The sequence below is a fragment of the Ahaetulla prasina genome, chromosome 1 (genome assembly GCF_028640845.1).
Source record: "Ahaetulla prasina isolate Xishuangbanna chromosome 1, ASM2864084v1, whole genome shotgun sequence".
Lineage (NCBI taxonomy): Eukaryota > Metazoa > Chordata > Lepidosauria > Squamata > Colubridae > Ahaetulla > Ahaetulla prasina.
In genome coordinates, this window is record NC_080539.1 from 346,983,773 (window position 1) to 347,004,552 (window position 20,780).

Genomic DNA, 20,780 nt, shown 5'->3' on the forward strand with positions numbered 1-20,780 from the left:
TGAGCATGGGAAATCCATCTTCAGTTGTACCTGAGATGTCGTGCTTAACTGGGCCATCTGGAAAATTTACTTGGAAAATTGAGATGAATCATTTTAACTGCTGGAGAATTCATAACTGCAGTTTTGGGCAGCAGAGATATGCAGAAGAGCTTACTGGGACAGTATGGCATTATTGTAAGTAGAACAGAGAATTAGGGGTCAAAATGGATCTCAAAGCTTATAGAATGTAGTGATGTTTATTTTAAACCTCGTTGAATTATATAGCTTTTTTTTTTACAAAGTTATATGAAAATCGAAAGATGTGAAAGCTTTGTAAGACCAGCAAATTAAGAAACAGTCGGTGATGGTTATTTCTCAATAAATGTTTGCAACTTGGTACAGCCAAATGTATATTCAGCTCTTAATTGAAAAAAAGAGAGGAAAAAATGGGGGGACGGAAGAGGAGAATATGAGACTTTGTTCAACTGTTGTTGACAAGGCAGAAACAGGTAGGCAGAAAGTGTCTGAAAATTAACTGAGAAACTCCCTTGCCTCTTGATTTACCTCTCTGCCTGGTTTTGTTTCTCCATTTCTTGTTCTTGTCCTTCTCTTGTGGATAATGCTCTCCTGCTCTCCTGTTTTCTTCCTTGCTGTTGCTGCTGGAAGGTTGAAGAGAAAAGTATTTGCCTTTGGGTGTTCCTGTGTTCTAAGAATGGTTTTTATGTATGAGCCTAATTTTGGAAATAGACCTTATTTTATAGAAAATTTAAACAATAGTTACTAATCAGCTTTTTTTTGTCCTACTCTATTTTTAGAACATGGATTCCAAATGGTATAATATAATGGTACAGTTCAGGGGTGGGTTCTACTTACTTTTACTACTAGTTCACAATGGGGCCATGCACGTGCTCTTCTGCGCATGTGCAGAAGCTTCCTGATGATGTCTGGGTTAGTTGGTGGAGCCTCTCTCTGGACTTACTACCGGTTCTTGCGAACTGGTTTGAACTGGGGGCAACCCACCACTGGTACAATTGCATACATGGAGATGCCAGAACATATGGACTGTTTGATCCACATCCACTCATACAGACATGCATATACCTATATACATATATGCTCATGGAAAATATATTTACTGAAAGAAGGAATTGGTTTCAGCTGGTATAGGTAATCTGTTGATATGCGGGGAAGTTGGTCATTGTACAAGAGGGTTGTATAGATTAAGTAGCATCAAATCAGTGTCAACTCTTAATAACCATATGATAGATTTTCTCCATAGTGATCTATCCTTAACCTGGTCTATCCATGTTTTTTAAAGATGTACTCATGGCTACTATAATTGAGTCAATCTACCTTGTTGATGGACATCTTTTTTTTCTCTTTCCTTCCAACTTCCCCAGCATCAGAGCTTCTGCAGAGAACCAACTCTTCACATAATGTGTGCAAAATAGGATAATTTTCATTTTCAATAAAGATAGTTCATATTTTTATAATTATTGCTTTTCTATTATTGTTTTATTTGGCTTTTGTATGCCTCCCACAATCACTTTCTGTGAGATGGGAAGCCATTTAAATTTGATAAATAAATAAAATAATTTGTCCCACAATAAGTTGTGCCTCAAGTCTGGGTTGATTTCGTCAGGAGCAAAAGTGCTTGAGTGTTTCTTTCTTTAATTTTGGTTTGCATTTGATGATCAAAATTATTTCATATGGACTCCCAGCAAGTCTTTACCTTCTCAGGGCTAAGGAACTATCATGTTAAAATGTATTATTTTGCTTCTGACTGGCAGCATTGTCTTTGTTAAACAACTTCTGGCTAAAAACTAGGCAAGCTCCTACTTCAGGTACCTTCTGGAAATAGCTGAAAAAGAGGTTTTCCTGGAGGACATCTGGGATCTGATGGTCGTGGTTTCTTTTACATGTTTTTAAGACTATTATCAATTTAAGACTCATTTATGATCTTGACCAGTAATCTAGAATTATTTGTAGATTTTTATTCTGGATGGGCGTAGCTCCCCACATAAAAGGAGGCATGCTGTCAAAGCTTCCTTCACTTTTGATTACAACTGTGGCATTTGCTGACTAGAATCTATTTGTCATCCTGGTTCATAAAGGGGGAATATGAGGATTCTAAGATATAAAAAATGAAAATCAAGAACGGACAATGTTTTTGCAGCCAGAAGCTGCGTGTTTAGTTGTTGTTTTTTCCCGTACACTAATGAAACACCAACATCACCTGGAGAGCCGGGTGTATTTTATTTTTTTTGCCCCTTTTTTGTGTTTGCATTTTGGAGATGTGTGGGATTTCCCCATCAATAAAATAGATGTCTTATAAACATTACTGTCTTTTCTCCCAGGCTGCACTGAAGGCTGATATGTGCTACAAAGAGGAGCTAAAGGCACCGAACATGATATTTTTAGCATCAGACTAGATAAAATATGCACAGACAAATAAAACCTGCAGATTTTAAAATTCTGTTTTATGCTGATGCATTCGTTGCTATGCCTCTTTAAATTGTGTGGCTACTGTTTTATAGCTCTGAATATAGTGCCTTCATTTTATTCTAAGCTGTTCTGAGACATTTTTCTCCATTGAAAATTAAGATGTTACAAACTGAGAATATGTAATATAAAATTAATAAAAGTATCACTTCTCATAAGTGATTTGAAGACCAAGTTGGATGTTCTAATCCTCTGAGATTTCAGAACTGGAGGAATGCTTCATATGTATTTTTCCCTGCAGCACAGAGAGTTGCTTTGTACAATTTTATCTGTGAAAAAAGTTGTGTAGGAAAGTGATACTTTTCCATTTCCTCATTATCCCCTTTTCAGGAATGGGATGCTGAGCGTATCCTCCTCCTCGGTATAAGAAATGAAGAGGTCAAGGGACTGAGTCCGTTTCTGTTTTGCAGCGTTTTTTCTTCTGATAAGGAGGCACTTAAGATCATCCTGAGTTGTAGGGCACACAGTACGGGTGCTAATTCTGATAGGATTGCCTTAATATTGGTTTTTAATTTGGAGTATTATTTTAGTGGTGGGCTTCTGCCGGTTCAGACTGGTTGGGGTGAACTGGTAGTTCCGACCAGAGCTGGCCCTGGCCACCCGCCCTGATGCTATCACGTCCTATATAATCGCTGGTTTTTTGATGCCGCACGCATGCGCACGCTCACATTTGCGAACCAGTTGTTACAACCGGCAGCAGCCCACACTTGTATTATTTGTATTTATGCTTTATTCATGGAGATTTATGTATTATCTTTTGTAGTATTTCAGTCTGTTTTGAATTCTGTAGAGTATCAGCAGATTCTTGATCTACCGATTCCCATATGAAATTTAATTGCACCCTAAATCACCATAGCCATGAAAGCCAGCTGGGTGACTTTGGGCTTGTCACATTCTCTCAGCCCAGCCGATTTCACGGGGATGTTGCTGTAGGGAAAATAGGAGGAGGAGGAAGGATATGGATAAGGAATTGGATATGTTCACTGCCATGAGATTTTGTAAAAATAATAACGGCTGGATACAAATAAATACAAAATAAAAATTAAATAAGAATTAAATCTTTGGTAATGGTCTGTAAGGCAGCAATTTTTCGCCATTTATACCTCATACACTCCATTCTGTTTTTAAAAATCTTCAGTTCAGACCAAGGTCCAGCTGTGATATCTATTCTATTTACATATCTCATTAGATAGTTAAAATGTCATTGTGGCTCCTTAATTGTAATTGGCTACAAGATTTCACTTAGCATTCAGTTAGATGCAGAGAAAGTATGCATGATGCTGCTTTTTCCTTCAAGCCGACAACCAATACTAAGGGCACCACCTACTGGAATATAATAATGTGTGATCATTTCATATATTTTCCCCCCTTTAACTTGGAAGTAGAGTGAAGTTATTTTAATTGCTCAAGCATTCTGAGATATGCTGTCATGGCAGCTGTAACTAGTAAGAATACTTTTAGTTATGAACTCTTGAGGATGGAATTAGTTTTAGGTCATAGTCAAAACAGACGAGGCACTAATAAAAGAGAATATATTAGTTCAGGGTTGAAATGTGGGGTCTTTGGTGCTTTCTCAGCTCGGTTGTTTTCTTGCAGATGCTTAATTACCCGAAATAAGGTAACATCATTAATGCATAGGCACTTAGCAGGATGAGACACTCCTGACGTGTCAGGATGCTAGGTGGTCGTTGTTGTTGTTGTTGCTGCTACTATTACAGCTGATGGAATTTTTTTTTTGTACTAAAATGCTACTGACACTGAGTCATGAATTCACAGCACTTTACAGAAGGAGAGAGGGGAGAGATACCTGATTTCAGTTTCAAGAAGTTGAGTGATAACAGAAAAGGAATCATAATAGCTTTGCTATTATGTATGCTAAGGGATGCGGTGGCTCAGTGGATAAGACACTGAGCTTGTTGATCGAAAGGTCGGCAGTTCAGCGGTTCGAATCCCTAGTGCTGCATAACAGGATGAGCTCCCGTTACTTGTCCCAGCTTCTGCCAACCTAGGAGTTCGAAAGCACGTAAAAAATGCACGTAGAAAAATAGGGACCACCTTTGGTGGGAAGGTAACAGCGTTCTGTTAAGTTCGGGCAATGATGAGGCAGGAGACGATACAAGTGACAACAGCTCTTTGGTTTATTGTGATCCCAGCAAAAACCAACAGGCAAAACCCCTCTTTAAATAGTATTTTGGCTGAGGCATCAGCCAATCAGCAACGTGCAATTTCCCGTCCAAATTTCCCTCCTGAAATTCAAATACATTACACTCTTCCCCTCCCAGAACACATTGTGCTATATTTACATAGTTTTTTGCATAACATTTGCATGTTATTTTTCCACGTAGTCACGCAGGTAGACAGGGCGTCTCCTAACTCTTTCTGACCTGCGCAATTCATTCCCTGGAGTGAGTCGAGCTGGTCGGAGGGACTGTTTGTTCCTCCCAGCTCCTCCTCTGGGCCATCCGGCCCTGGATTATTGGCAGAGTCGTCCCTGCTGTCCTCTGGAGGAGCCAGTTGGCGTCGCTGGACTTCTTCAGAGTCAGCTAAGTCCTCCGATCGCCTCGGGGTTGAGTTAGCTGTTGGTTCAAATATTGGGTAGTCAGGGTCTGGCTGTTTGGTTTCTGGATTGTTTTGTATTCTTTTTCGTAATTGATCTATGTGGCATCTCCACACTTGGCCATCTCCCATGTCCACTATGTATGACTTTGGGCCCGTCACTCCTACAATTGTTCCCTTTAGCCACGCTGGGCCCTCACTATAGTTATGTGCCCATACCGGGTCACCTGTTGTCATTGTTCTGGTTCTTCCCTTTGTGTTTTGGTACCCATCAGGGGAGTATGTTGGGTTTAACCGATCTAGGGGGCACCGGAGTCTTCTACCCATTAGTAACTCCGATGGGCTGTGGCCGGTGGTCACACAGGGAGTTCTATGTTGGACTGCCAGGAAGGTATCAATTTTGGATTGCCAATCTCCTGGGCTAATTCTAGATAGCACTTCCTTGGCACTGCGTACGAAACGTTCTGCAAGTCCGTTCGTCGCCGGGTGGAACGGCGCCGAGAGGACGTGTCGGATGCCCTCTTCTGCCAAGTACCCCTCAAACTGGGTGGCCGTGAATTGTGGGCCATTATCGGACACTAGAGTGTCGGGCAACCCGTGTGTCACAAATAGATGCCTCAATACTGTGATTACAGCTTCCGTTGTTGTGGTTTTCATGAGTAAAATTTCTAACCACTTCGAGTAGGCATCTACCACAATTAAGAAGGTCTGCCCATGGAACAGCCCGGCAAAATCTATATGGATCCTGGACCAAGGACCCTGGGGTCTCTCCCAATCCCTTATGGGGGCTGTTGGGGGTAGTGGCCTTGATTCTTGACATGCTTGGCATTTCCCTACCCGGTCGCTAATGTCTTTATCCATTTGTGGCCACCACACGCAACTTCTCGCTAGGCTCTTCATCCTCACAATCCCCGGGTGGCCCACATGCAATAGCTCCAACACATGCCCTCGTAATTTCTCCGGAATAACCACCCTATCCCCCCATAACAGACAACCCCCTTGTACCGACAGTTCCAAACGCTTTTTTGTAAATTCTTTGAAACGATTCCCCGGTGCAGTGGGCCATCCCCTCTGCACCCAACCGATCACAGTTCTTACGACAATGTCTTTGTAAGATGCTCTAGTCACTTCCGTAGATGTGACCGGGCCAGAGTCCAAAGAGTCAATTAACAAGACGGGCGTCCCTGGGGTCGGGTCTTCGATAGGCTCTGGCAACGGGCATCTACTTAAAGCGTCCGCATGTCCCAAATCTTGCCCGGTCGGTGAAACAGTTTGTACGAATATGCTGCCAGGAAAATAGTCCAACGGGTCAGCCTGGGTGATAATGCAACCGGTGTTGGACGGTCCCCCGCCAAGAGTCCCAATAAAGGTCTGTGGTCTGTGACTATTTCAAATTGCCGCCCAAACAGGTACTCATGGAATTTTTTAACCCCAGAAACTATAGCCAGGGCTTCCCGGTCTAGTTGGCTATAGTTCCTTTCCGCTGCGGATATCGTGCGGGAAAAATATGCGATAGGGGCTTCTGACCCGTTCGGTAACCTGTGGCTGAGGACAGCCCCTACCCCGTAGGGTGATGCATCACAAACTAGTACTAATGGCAACGTCCTATTGTACTGAATTAGAAGGCTATCGCTAGATAAGAGATTCTTAACGCCTTCAAATGCCTTAGCCTCAACCCTGCCCCAAGTCCAAACAGATTTTTTCACTAGCAGTTTATGTAGCGGTACGGCTACCATTGCCTTATTTTTTAAAAATACCGCATAGAAGTTTACAAGCCCCAAAAATGCTTGTAATTCCGTTTTGTTTTTTGGGGTTGGGGCCTTTCTAATGGCTCGCACTTTGCTCTCAGTTGGGTGGATGACTTCCTTATCTATCCGGTAACCCAAGAATTCTACAGATTCAACTCCTATCTGGCATTTGTTGAGTTTAACCTTAAGCCCCGCAGACCTGAAAATGCCCAAAACCTTCCGTAATTTGACCCCTAATTCTTCCAAGTTTTCTGCTGATACCAGTACATCGTCGAAATATGGAACTACTCCCGGTAGTGGTGACTTATGGCCCAGTTACCTGAGGGACTGCCTTTCTCCTATGGTGTCAACCTGGCCATCTGCCAGGATCTATCAAAAATATGTCGTCTCTGTTGAGGTCCTTGTCCTCTGAAATGAGGTTCTTCCTGAGATCCAAGTGGCTCTCATCCAGATGGTGATTCAGAGGGCCTTAAAAACCTAGTTCTTCTTCCAGGTTTTAGGGTAGGATGATTGAATCCCCTTATAGGTTGCATGCATATTGCCCTTGGATGGATTCACCATCTTATTCCCTGTTTTTATTTTGATTGTATATTGTTTGTTTTTATTCGTTGAGCTGCTTAAAGTCAGTTGGAGTTGGGTGGTGTCCAAGTCAAAATAACAACAATAATAATAACAAGAGTAGATATATAGCTAGCTCAGAAATCTTATTTAGTTATATCACTATGTGAGATGGGCAGTTGGACAATGTGATAAGTAAATAAAATTTAAAGAGAGCTCATTAGTAATTTTTCATCAAATTTGAATGAGGTATGAGATTGGTGATACAAAGTTTGATCCTATCCTATATTATTTAATATTTTTATTAATAATTTTGATAAAGATGAGGATTATCAGATTTTTTAATATTCTTTTCCTAAACATAAAGAAATGAAATTCAGAGCAGTATGATCTTAAATCATATTTTATTTATTTATTTACTCAAGACTCAAGAGCCATCCCACCACTAAAAGATTCTAACAGCAAAGAATGCAATGATGAAACAGTTAAAGCAAACCTCTTCAACATATTCTTTGGCTCAGTTTTTGTTAACAGCGATGACACATATCCGACATTCCCAAAACGTACCAGCAATGAGTATGACGACTTAACACATATAGATTTCACAGAAGATAATGTTGAAAAAGCTCTTCATAACTTGAAACCATCGCTATCTATTGAACCCGATGGATTATGTGCATACTTCTTAAAAAAACTTTCCACTAATATAGCAGAACCCCTAAGCATAAACTTCGATAAAGCTTTCGCGACCAGTTCCCTTCCCAAACTTTGGTCACTAGCCACAGTCATCCCAATCTTCAAAAAAGGAGACCCCAGCTTAGTCGAAAATTACAGACCAATCTCTCTGTGCTGCGTCACCTGCAAAGTCATGGAATCAATCATCAACCAATCCATTACCTCACACTTAGAAACAAACAACCTACTCTCTAATAAACAATTTGGTTTCAGGAAAAAATTATCATGCAACTTACAACTTCTCCACTGTAAAAACATATGGACTACAAATCTTGATCAAGGCAAAACAATAGATGCAATCTACACAGACTTCTGCAAAGCTTTTGACTCAGTAGTACACGATAAACTTCTCCTAAAACTAAAATCCTATGGCATTTCAGGACCCCTTCACAAATGGATATCTGCTTTTCTGTCTAACAGACAACAAGTGATCAAAATTGGCAATGCTCTATCAAATCCTGTTCCTGTCAAGAGTGGCGTTCCTCAAGGCAGCGTTCTTGGACCAACACTCTTCATACTATACATAAATGATCTTTGTGACCATATCTCAAGTAATTGTGTTCTCTTTGTTGATGATGTCAAACTATTTAACACCACAGACAATACATCTACCATTCAAAAAGACCTTGATCATCTAACCGCTTGGTCTAAAACTTGGCAACTCCAAATCTCAACCAGCAAATGCTCAGTCTTACAGATTGGAAAAAAGAACCCAAACGCTAAGTACATACTTGATGGACATTAATTTACAGATGACCCCCACCCTGTTAAAGACCTTGGAGTTTTCATATCAAATGATCTAAGTGCCAAAGCCCACTGCAACTACATAGCAAAAAAGGCTCTAAGAGTTGTAAACCTAATCTTGCATAGCTTCTTTTCCAAAAACACTACACTACTAACCAGAGCATATAAAACATTTGCTAGACCAATTCTAGAATACAGCTTGCCTGTCTGGAACCCTCACCACATTTCTGACATCAATACAATTGAACGTGTCCAGAAATATTTTACAAGAAGAGTTCTTCATTCCTCTGAAAACAACAAAATACCTTATCCCACCAGACTTTAAATCCTAGGCTTAGAAAACTTGGAACTCCGTCGCCTTCGATAAGACCTAAGTTTAACTCACAGAATCATCTATTGTAATATCCTTCCTGTTAAAGACTACTTCAGCTTTAATTGCAATAATACAAGAGCAACCAATAGATTTAAACTTAATGTTAACCGCTTTAATCTAGATTGCAGAAAATATGACTTCTGTAACAGAATCATCAGTGCTTGGAATACTTTACCTGACTCTGTGGTCTCTTCCCATAATCCCAAAAGCTTTAACCAAAAACTTTCTAATATTGACCTCACCCCATTCCTAAGAGGACCATAAGGGGCGTGCATAAGAGCACAAACATGCCTACAGTTCCTGTCCTATTGTTTTTCTTTTTCTTCTTCTTTTATATATATATATATATATGCTTATACCTCCTAATATTTACTCATATATATGTTTATATACTATATAATCTTTTTTGTATGATACTTATATATATTGTTGTGATAAAATAAATAAATAAAAAAATAAATAAATTTATTTATTAGAATTGATCATACAAAAACAAGAACAAGAATAAAAGAAAAAAATACAATGACAGGGACAATAGACACGTTAGTGTACTTATGCACGCCACCTCTATTGATCACTTAAATATGAAATAAGATCCACAGAAGTCAATTTGTGACTGAAACTGAAAATTTGTAGCTGAGGCAACTGGGTCAGGTAGAGCATTCCAGACTTTGACAATCATTTTTCTTACATTCAAGTTTAGAGCAATTTACATTGAGTTTAAAGCAGTTGTTCGTGCACAAATTATTGCATTTAAAACTGAAAAAGTCATTTACAGGTAAAGCATTACTACATATAATTTTGTATTCAATACCTAGGTCTGACCGCAAGTGAGGCAGTTTTAAGTTATCCAAACTGAGAATTTTGAGCATAGCGAATTCTATTGTGTACAGAAGAGTGCAAAGCTTTTCTCGTGAAATACTTTTGAACCCGCTCAATTGTACCGATGTTAGAAATTTGGGTGGGGATCTTTGCTATGGTTTTCTGCTATTTCTTTCTTTTATTCCTGTCCTAACATTTATGCATGAAGTTATTGTGGAAGTACTAGAAAAGCACAAAAACAAATGGAAAAAAAAATATGGGAGACAGGACAGAAACAATAGGTGAAACAGAACAAACAGGAAGTGGAACTGAAGGATTGTGGATGTTTAGTCTTAAACTGTCAAGGGGAAAGAAACCTGAATGAAAAATTAGGGCAGGAAATAAAGAATATTTGGGTTAATCAACAGGCCAAACATTTGGCCTAAAAAGTTAGTGGAAAATGAGATGTGATGAAATGGAAGGCAGATTGGCAGACTGGGAGAAGCTGTGAAGAAAGACCAACTGGACAGAGTCTAAGAGGACTAAGACATTATAGTTTGGGTATGTCAGTGAAAGCCTGACTTGGAGCTGTTATACCTATGCCAATGCATTTAGTGATTAAAGAGAATAAGATATAAAATTGCCAGAGACTAATGTTCAAGTATCTTCAGCCATGGAATTTCACTGAGTGATTTTAGGCTGATCAGACTAAGTAACATCATGGGAATAATACTAGAGAAGAAAATGCTTTGTACAACTGATTGACTGATTGATTACTATCAAGTCAGGGTTGATTGTTAATGACCACATAGATTTTCTCTAGAAGGATCTGTCTTTAACCTGGTTTTTAGATCTTCCATTAGGAAGGTACCCATTGCTATTGTAATTGAATCCATTTATCTTTCTGTTGGTCATCTTCTTCATCTCTTTCCTTCCACCTTTCCCAGCACTATAAACATCTCCAGAGAGCTGAGTCTTAATGTGTAATATGTTCAAAGTCTAATAGTTTGAGCCTGTTTCATTGTGCCTTTGATTGAGATCTCTGGGTCGATTTGTTTGATTATATAGTTGTTTGCAGACGTCTTGGCATTTCATTGTATTCTCAAAAGATTTCTCTCTCTTTTTAATATGATTTTTATTCAGACTTTTTTAAAAAAATTAAAAACTAATCCAAACTAATCCAAAGTAAGGAGGGAAAAAAAGAGAGAAGACCAAAAGGGGAAGAAAAGAAAAAAGTTTAAGAAAACAGAAAAGGAAAAAAATACAAAAAATGGGCTTCTAGTATCGTATTCTTCACAACAGTTATAAATATAATTATATTTTAATCTCTCTCTCTCTCTAACAGTATTCTCAGGAACCTTCTCCAACATCAAAATTCAGAAGTGCCAGTACTCTTTCTAGTCTGCTTCCTCAAATTCCAGCTTTTTGTGTCACAGGAAAAAAACATTGCCTGCACAATTCTGATCTTTGTAGATATATAGGCACATCTCTCTATCTAAATATCTTTTCCAAGACCTTCATTGCTTCTCTACTGACTGCTTGTCTGTGTCATATTTTAAGACTCCTGTTTTTTTTGTACTCTTGATAGTGGTCAGAAAAAAGGCAGAAGCTATCCGCTTCTTCAACACCTTCAACTGTCAGTTCTAAAGCGAGTTACTATACCTCTTATTATTTTAGCAATCTTTATTTTTAATCTTAGTCCCATTTTTTCACTAGGCTCTTTGATTTGAGAGTCAGCATGGTCCAGTGGTTAAAGCACCAGGCTGGAAAGTGGAAGATTGTGAGTCCTGTCTTAACCCTCCTGTACAATAATCTGTCTTGAGTTATTTGTAAAAATAGGAAAGGCAAGATACAAATAAATAAAAATAAAATAATCATTACTAGAGTTTGCATATTGTTTGCCTTTTCAGATATTTTTGTGGTGTCATCAGTATAGAATAAGTTGTTGATGCTTCCAGTTTTGAAGCCCTGCTCATCTTCTTCCAATCCAAGTTCCCTCAATATTTTATTTATTTATTTTCTCAAGCATGTATTAGATAACAGACATAAGTATAAACATGATTATGGATAATGAAATGGATACGTATAAAAGGGGACATTACGACAGGGACTCAACATAATATATACTCATTTGTTATGATATATTAATTATATTATTATTATTATTATTATTATTATTATTATTATTATTATTATTATTATTATTATTATTATTATAGTATAGCATAGTATAGCATAGTATAGCATAGTATAGCATAGTATAATATAGCATAGCATAGCATAGTATAGTATAGTATATATTATATTATATTATATTATATTATATTATATTATATTATATTATATTATATTATATTATATTATATTATATTATATTATTATATTATTATATTATTATATTATATATATGTGTGTATATATAGTATGTATATATATAGTATGTATATAATGTCTCTTATTCCTTGGCGTCTTCTAAAGCCAGCTTAGAGATGTGGCATCTCCCTTTTCAATGTAGGTCTCTAATCTGCATTGGATGATCCTTTTTGCTAGCATGTGAAATTAAGGATATTGTATAATTATTTGCTTACATTTATAAATAATATAAATCTAATAAATAGATAAATGATAGAGGTCATGGGGAAGCAACATGCTTCCTTGAACAGGTATGAATAGTGATGGAACCATACCTCGTTAGATAATATTGACCACGGATGAAATGCTACGGGTTCGGGGTGATTCACCTGAACTGGTAGTAAAAATGCTACTGGTTGCCTGAATTGGTAGTAAAAAAAAATGCTTTAAAAACTAAAAAAAAAAGTTTCCATGATCACGCGGCACAGCTGATCTCTGAACATTTTAAAAACTTTTTTAAAGCATTTTTTTACTACCAGTTCCGGCGAATAGATAGTAAAAAATGCTTTAAAAAAAGGAAAAAGAAAGATTCCGACAATCAGCTGTGACAATCAGCTGTGCCCCGCGATGGTCAGAACTTTTCTTTTACTTTTTAAAGCATTTTTTTACTACCTATTGCCCGAACTGGTATTTTTGTGTAAAGTGTGATAGTTTGTTTTTGAGCTCTCTGTGATTCTGTGAAGTTCCTGCTTCTTCAGGGGCCATTTTGTGTTAAGTCCAGCTGCTTTTGCATTGTGTGTGAGTCAGTTGTGTATCATTTGTGTTATTTTTGTGTAAAGTGTGATAGTTGGTTTTCCCAGTCACAAGCCACACCCACCCAGTCACATGACCACCGAGTCACGCCCACCAAGTCACACCCACAGAACCGGTAGGGAATTTTTTGAATTTCACCACTGATATTGAGAGATAATATTGTTCTTTTTCACCAGTGAGCAGCTTCAAATGATTCTTCAGAAGAATCATTTCACAAAATGAAGTCTTCTAGGATGATTGGTGACATTTCTTGTTTAATTGTCTTGGAATAGGCTCATGAATTTCATTCAGAGAGCAAAGGCACCACGTTTGAATTTTCTCTCAGATCTGTATGAAGTTTATTGCTGGGAATTACAGACTCCTGCTGATTCAAGATAGCGTAAAGTACCAATCTAACTACTGTACAGCTATTTTCCCAAAAGGATGCAGTACACTTTGCAGCCCAGAAGCTTTAAATATTTGCATTCTTGTTGAAATAGGCTAGTGTGTTCCCCTCTCCCACCCAGCACTCTTTTTCTTAAATAGTCAAAAGTCTCTTGGGAAGATTATGTCTTGCTGTTTGTTCCCAACTTCAAATAATCAGAACTTTGTTACTGTGGGCCATGCTTTGCATACAGTAATCTTTCTTTCTATTATATTTTTTAATCTTCAACCCATCACTGTATTGAACTAGTTACCAAATGTTTTGCAAAGCTTTTTCTCATGCAAGTGATGCTGCATCCAGGAGGGAATCCATATTTTCTTAAACACTATCTGCAAGAATTAAAATTCTATGGAACATAGGAGGAAAGAGTTTATACTCATATAAACTACCATGTTGCAATGAATGAAGATTTCACCTTTAGCTTTATGAGAGTTACTGGGATAATGTCTTGCAAACATTACTCTCAATGTAATGCATTCAATCTGTTGTGTTTTAGGGATTGATTATTGTAATTATTAGTAGCTGAATTAGTATTAGTGTTCTTTTTTATTCCCTTTCTTTGCGTGCAACACCCACGGAAACCCAAACAAGCAAGCAAAGATTATTCTGATTAGGGACTGGAAGTTTCCATCAGTTCCAAAGACATTTCAAAAGCGGGTGCAGAAGTAGATGGTAGAGTGCAACAAGTTCAGTTAAGAGTTCCATTCTGAAGGAAAATTGGATCTCTTCTGGTCTGGGAATAAGATGACACCTTTAGTAATCAAATAATATAATGATTGTTGCAAATATTTTATATTAATTCTTACCCCTTATTTTTCTCTGGCAAGGATTTTCTGTTCTGAAAGAGACATTGCCCCCTGAAATCTATAGTAGCAGGCTTGAAAGTTTGAATAAATGAGTCGAAATAAATGCTAGAAATTTGTTTTCTTTCTCCCTTTGATACTTAGGCAAAGTTCTGAGCAGGCAGATGTTACTGAGCTGATTGAAAGGTTTGATTGGCTGATAGTTACTTTCAGGCATTAGATTTGCAAACTTGCCCATCAACCTATGATCTCTGCATCCTGATGAGCAAAATGGTCAGAATAGCCTGGATCAGTTTCAGATGTGTTTTAAAATAAAATTAGAGATGTTGAAAAGCAGAAAAGCTGTTGGTCTGGAAGTGCCTTAGATAAACTTCAGATACAAACTGAAGATTGTGTGTGTGTGTGTGTGTATGTACATTCACACTCATTCACTAATATAGCTTTGTAACTGTATCAAATTATCAAACAAAATGTCTGTAGACAAAGTGTTTCACCCACGTACCGCCGTGTGACGATATGGAATTTTTTCATATAATAGAATTTTCCTTTGGATTAAATTTTATTTCTTTATCTTTTTTTAGGAGGAATGACTTCCTCTCACTTCTATGATTATGGTAGTTCCAAGACATCAGACAGAAGCAATGGCTCCCTTTATACCTCTCTGTTTTCTGATGAACTCTATACAGCACCTCAAGATTCCTCTTATTTCACCGGAAATCTTTCCAGGGAGTACAGTCATGTTACCCCTTCAGAGAGCACTGAGGGAATTCATGCCCAAGGTGGGCTGTTTAGCTCTGATTCAGGAATAGAGATGACCCCAGCAGAATCCACTGATGTCAACAAGATTTTAGCTGATCCAGCGGAACAGATGAAATCAGAATCCTACAAGTACATGGACATCAGCAGATCAGAAGAGATTAAATACCAAGAGAGCTGTGATATAGTCAAGGAAGACGTGAGTCCTCTCAGCTTGATTAATAAAGGAGCGGAGGACAAGATTGGAGCAAAAGGGATATCATTTGATGAAAAACATGAGTCTAAAGTGGGCTCATCTTTTCTACTGGACCGCCAGTATAGCCCCTCAGAAACATCACAAGTCAAGATTACACTGACGGAAATAGAAACTATGGAGGTGCCTGTATCAAAGGAGAAAACGCCTGAAAAACAAGAAGCTGGTCTCAAACCAAGTCATGAAATAGTTCCTACAGTGACAGTATCTGAGCCAGAAGATGACAGCCCAGGCTCAATTACGCCACCTTCTTCAGGAACAGGTAAAAAATGATTACATACCAAGGTACAATAAAAAATAACTTAGAGGATGAGGATAGGGGTGAAATCTACTTACCTTCTTTACCGGTCCAGAAGTACACACGCTGCGCACACATCACATGCATGCGCAGACCTTCTGCATATGCGCAAAACCTTCTGCACATGCGCAGAAGGTAAAAAACACATTACTTCTTACTTAAAACCAGGAAGTAATGACACCTGGGTGGGTGGATAGAGCTTTGCTCTGCCATCGCTACCGGATCACCGAACTACCAGCCACAATCGCTACTGGATCACACAATCCAGTCCGATCCGGGAGCATTTCACCCCAGATGAGGAAGATTTGCAGATAATATACACTAAAAAACCCTGCCTTTTTACAACTCTTAATTTGGGAAAGAGTCAGGGTGACTGGATCAAACTGAGCATTTACTGGCCGGATGCCCTTCCTGATGCCACGTGGAGTTCTCAGCAGATAGCATACACTAATATCTGCAATTAAATTTTCTAATAAGAGTACTTTACAGGTAGATGGAATTGGAACTCCTAAATTCTTAGTGATGGCCATGATGGTTGGAGAACTCTGGATATTGAAGGCATACATCTGGGGGTTACCCAAATAATTCATAAATTATACATTGCTCCCTATGATATAGAGAAATCTTAATCCACAGCAACACTCAACATTTTGTTCCTCCTGCAGATGCCCTGGGTATGTAGGGGAAAGAATGGCTGGAAACCCACAACTATTTCCTTCCATTAAAGTACCCAATATTATATTCTGTGAGGGCCACTACAATGGGTAGTTTTATTGCCATGGTACAATAAAGATTAGTGGTACCGGCAGTACTTTTATTATCTAAATCCTTTCCTCTGAATTTAAGAACATCGTTATGTAGAAAAGCTCTATGCCAGGGTGTTCAACCTTGGCAACTTTAAGACTTGTGGATTTTAATTCCCAAAATTCCCCAGCCGGCCATCTTTAATTCTGGCTTATTAAACAGCAGTGGAGATTTTTTTCTCCACTGGTTTGAAAAGATGCTGCAGCTCCAGAAATCGTTAAAGGGGAAGTGAAATTAAAACCAAAATCTGTCTCAAGGGAAGATCCCAAGCACATCTAAAGATAGGTTGTGGAATTGTTTTATCTCCTTTGGCCAGTTAGATCCGTGGACAATTTTTTCCTGCAAAAGTTAGCCATCCTCATTTAGCAAGCAAGAGAGGGGAAGCAATTGGCAACTGCCCACAAAGTTGACACATTTATTTCATGGAATATAAAATATTAACTTATATGGAATATGACACTAAGCAGCAAAGCCTATCCTAAAAAAACAAAGATGTCTTATGCTTTATTATGTGTCATATATACAAATTACAGTCCCATTTTACACCAGTTTTCCCAACCTTAAAAGCTTTTATGAGTCATGCCCCCTGTACTTTGTTTTCAGCAATATGTTTTCACACATTAAAACACCCACTTTTATATTTTATACAAACCGTGTATTTTTTGAAACTTGCTTATTATTTGCAAATTGTTAGGAGTGAAGCCATGCCTCCTTATGAGGAGAAACATCACCACTAGACATGAAAAAACAATCCAATCTAGAAATAATACATTATGTTTGCTCTAGAGCTTGTGAGTTGGGGGGTACTGTACATGCATAAGTACATTATGTGATTGCTTCCTGAAGAGATAAAATTGGATTTTTGCTAACCAGAATTTTTCTCATGTTTATGTTTCTCTTTTATTGCATTCCTTCTTCTTTCCTAACTTGGAACAATCTCCTTGAAATTCCAGAACCATCTGGTTCTGAGTCTCAAGGTAAGGGCAGCCTTTCTGAAGAGGAACTTATTAATGCCATTAAAGAAGCAAAGGGCTTCCCATTTAAGCATCCTGAAGGCCAAGGAACACAAACTGTTGTATCAGAAAAACATGATAAGAAAAACAAGTTGACAGAATTTCCAGCAGGAAGTGCTCCCTTGGATAATGAAGCAAGCAGTGCTGAATCTGGTGATTCTGAAATAGAATTGGTATCAGAAGACCCCCTAGCTGCTGAAGAGGTTCTCCATTCCAACTACATGACATTCAGCCATGCTGGAGGCCCTCCACCTTCCCCAGCCTCTCCTTCAATACAGTATAGCATTCTGAGGGAAGAACGTGAAGCTGAACTGGACAGTGAGCTCATAATTGAATCATGTGATGCTTCATCAGCCTCTGAGGAGAGCCCTAAACGGGAGCATGACTCTCCCTTAATGAAGCCAATTATTATGGACATTATTGAAGAAGAAAATCACACTAGGAATGAAGGCACAAGGGCTTCGGATTACAATTTAAGTGGCTCCAAGGAAAGCAGAATGAACAGGGAAAATCTAGCAGACTCAGCCTCCTACTTGAAGTGTTCCTTCGCCGCATCTAAAGTCCATGCTGATACCGTGTCTTCGTCTACCATCAGTAGTGAAGAAATAAAGGACAAAGTAGCTCAGAAGAAATCAGTTGAAGTGGCAGTGACTGCTACCGGAAAGAAATCACCATCCAAGGATTCATTGACAAGAAGTCCCTGGTCTTCACCAGCACTGCCATTTTTAAATAAGCAAAAAGGTAATGCTGTCCATTTTTATTGCCAAAAATATAGGCACTTTGGTTATCTCTGAGAATAGATGATGAAAACACTGCTGGCCTGGAAGAATCAGGAACAGCAAGGGTCTGCCTCCTCATAGATAGGATTTCAAAGCAAACCATTTATCTGGGGGCCAGGAATATTGTTAAGAGTTGATTAAGACATGGGGTGAATATTGGAAATGGCTATTTGCGATGCAGTTATTTCACAAGTTCAATTTATTGTGGCTTTGGTAGCATGAAACATCACAATAACAGTTTGATTTTATGCAAGTGAAAATAACTTCAGTCACCACATTTGCAAGAAACTCAATTTCAGAAAATTAATGTTATTGGGAACTTAATATACAACAGAATCATTGTCTCCACTAATCAAAAATTCAGTTTACAACTTATTTTGCCCCCTCTCCCCATTAGATAGTTCAAGGAGACTTACTACTGTATTTGTTTAAAAGTTAGGTATTTAAAGAAGTCTAATAATTATTTTAAAATATATTGGGTAGAATAAAAAAATACAATGTAGAGAAGTGATAGAAGAATGAACCACCTTATTACAGAGAGAAAATGATTATCTTTAATCAGCATCCCTAATGGGCCAGGAATATTGTTAAGAGTTGATTAAGACATGGGGTGAATATTGAAATGGCTATTTATGCAGTTATTTCACAAGTTCAATTTATTGTGGCTTTGGTAGCATGAAACATCACACTAGACATGAAAAAACAATCCAATCTAGAAATAATACATTGTGTTTGCTCTAGAGCTTGTGGGTTGGGGGGTACTGTACATGCATAAGTACATTATGTGATTGCTTCCTGAAGAGATAAAATTGGATTTTTGCTAACCAGAATTTTTCTCATGTTTATGTTTCTCTTTTATTGCATTCCTTCTTCTTTCCTAACTTGGAACAATCTCCTTGAAATTCCAGAACCATCTGGTTCTGAGTCTCAAGGTAAGGGCAGCCTTTCTGAAGAGGAACTTATTAATGCCATTAAAGAAGCAAAGGGCTTCCCATTTAAGCATCCTGAAGGCCAAGGAACACAAACTGTTGTACCAGAAAAACAAGTTGACAGAATTTCCAGCAGGAAGTGCTCCCTTGGATAATGAAGCAAGCAGTGCTGAATCTGGTGATTCTGAAATAGAATTGGTATCAGAAGATCCACTAGCTGCTGAAGAGGTTCTCCATTCCAACTACATGACATTCAGCCATGCTGGAGGCCCTCCACCTTCCCCAGCCTCTCCTTCAATACAGTATAGCATTCTGAGGGAAGAACGTGAAGCTGAACTGGACAGTGAGCTCATAATTGAATCATGTGATGCTTCATCAGCTTCTGAGGAGAGCCCTAAACGGGAGCATGACTCTCCCTTAATGAAGCCAATTATTATGGACATTATTGAAGAAGAAAATCACACTAGGAATGAAGGCACAAGGGCTTCGGATTACAATTTAAGTGGCTCCAAGGAAAGCAGAATGAACAGGGAAAATCTAGCAGACTCAGCCTCCTACTTGAAGTGTTCCTTCACCGCATCTAAAGTCCATGCTGATACCGTGTCTTCGTCTACCATCAGTAGTGAAGAAATAAAGGACAAAGTAGCTCAGAAGAAATCAGTTGAAGTGGCAATGACTGCTACCGGAAAGAAATCACCATCCAAGGATTCATTGACAAGAAGTCCCTGGTCTTCACCAGCACTGCCATTTTTAAATAAGCAAAAAGGTAATGCTGTCCATTTTTATTGCCAAAAATATGGGCACTTTGGTTATCTCTGAGAATAGATGATGAAAACACTGCTGGTCTGGAAGAATCAGGAACAGCAAGGGTCTGCCTCCTCATAGATAGGATTTCAAAGCAAACCATTTATCTGGGGGCCAGGAATATTGTTAAGAGTTGATTAAGACATGGGGTGAATATTGGAAATGGCTATTTGCGATGCAGTTATTTCACAAGTTCAATTTATTGTGGCTTTGGTAGCATGAAACATCACAATAACAGTTTGATTTTATGCAAGTGAAAATAACTTCAGTCACCACATTTGCAAGAAACTCAATTTCAGAAAATTAATGTTATTGGGAACTTAATATACAACAGAATCATTGTCTCCACTAATCAAAAATTCAGTTTACAACTTATTTTGCCCCCTCTCCCCATTAGATAGTTCAAGGAGACTTACTACTGTATTTGTTTAAAAGTTAGGTATTTAAAGAAGTCTAATAATTATTTTAAAATATATTGGGTAGAATAAAAAAATACAATGTAGAGAAGTGATGAACCACCTTATTACAGAGAGAAAATAATTATCTTTAATCAGCATCCCTAATGGGCCAGTAAAAAAAATAATCTTTAAGCATGCAAGTGTGTGTATAAAAGGAGTAGATCGAATTATATTTCATTTAGATCTGGGCCATAGAACAGACCCATCTAAGAATACAACAATGAAATATAGGTAACACACACAAATGATGTAGACAAGGGGTCCCCAATCACCAGCTGTGGCCCTATACCTAGCCGTG

General features: G+C 38.3%; 1 protein-coding gene across 4 annotated transcripts in view; it reads left to right on the forward strand.

Annotated features, from left to right (window-relative positions):
* Positions 1-20,780, forward strand: part of RTN1 (reticulon 1) — a 141,790-nt gene that overhangs the window by 74,360 nt on the left and 46,650 nt on the right. Inside the window, exons 2-3 of one of the 4 annotated variants that reach the window (XM_058162951.1) lie at positions 14,970-15,659; positions 17,453-18,253. The exons of 1 other annotated variant lie outside the window; for it this stretch is intronic. In XM_058162951.1, coding sequence (XP_058018934.1) covers positions 14,970-15,659; positions 17,453-18,253 — 1,491 coding nt within the window. Of the gene's footprint in view, positions 1-14,969; positions 15,660-17,452; positions 18,254-19,359; positions 19,987-20,780 lie in introns of those variants that run through there. 2 more of the 4 variants (XM_058162948.1, XM_058162947.1) reach the window with 2 other exon arrangements.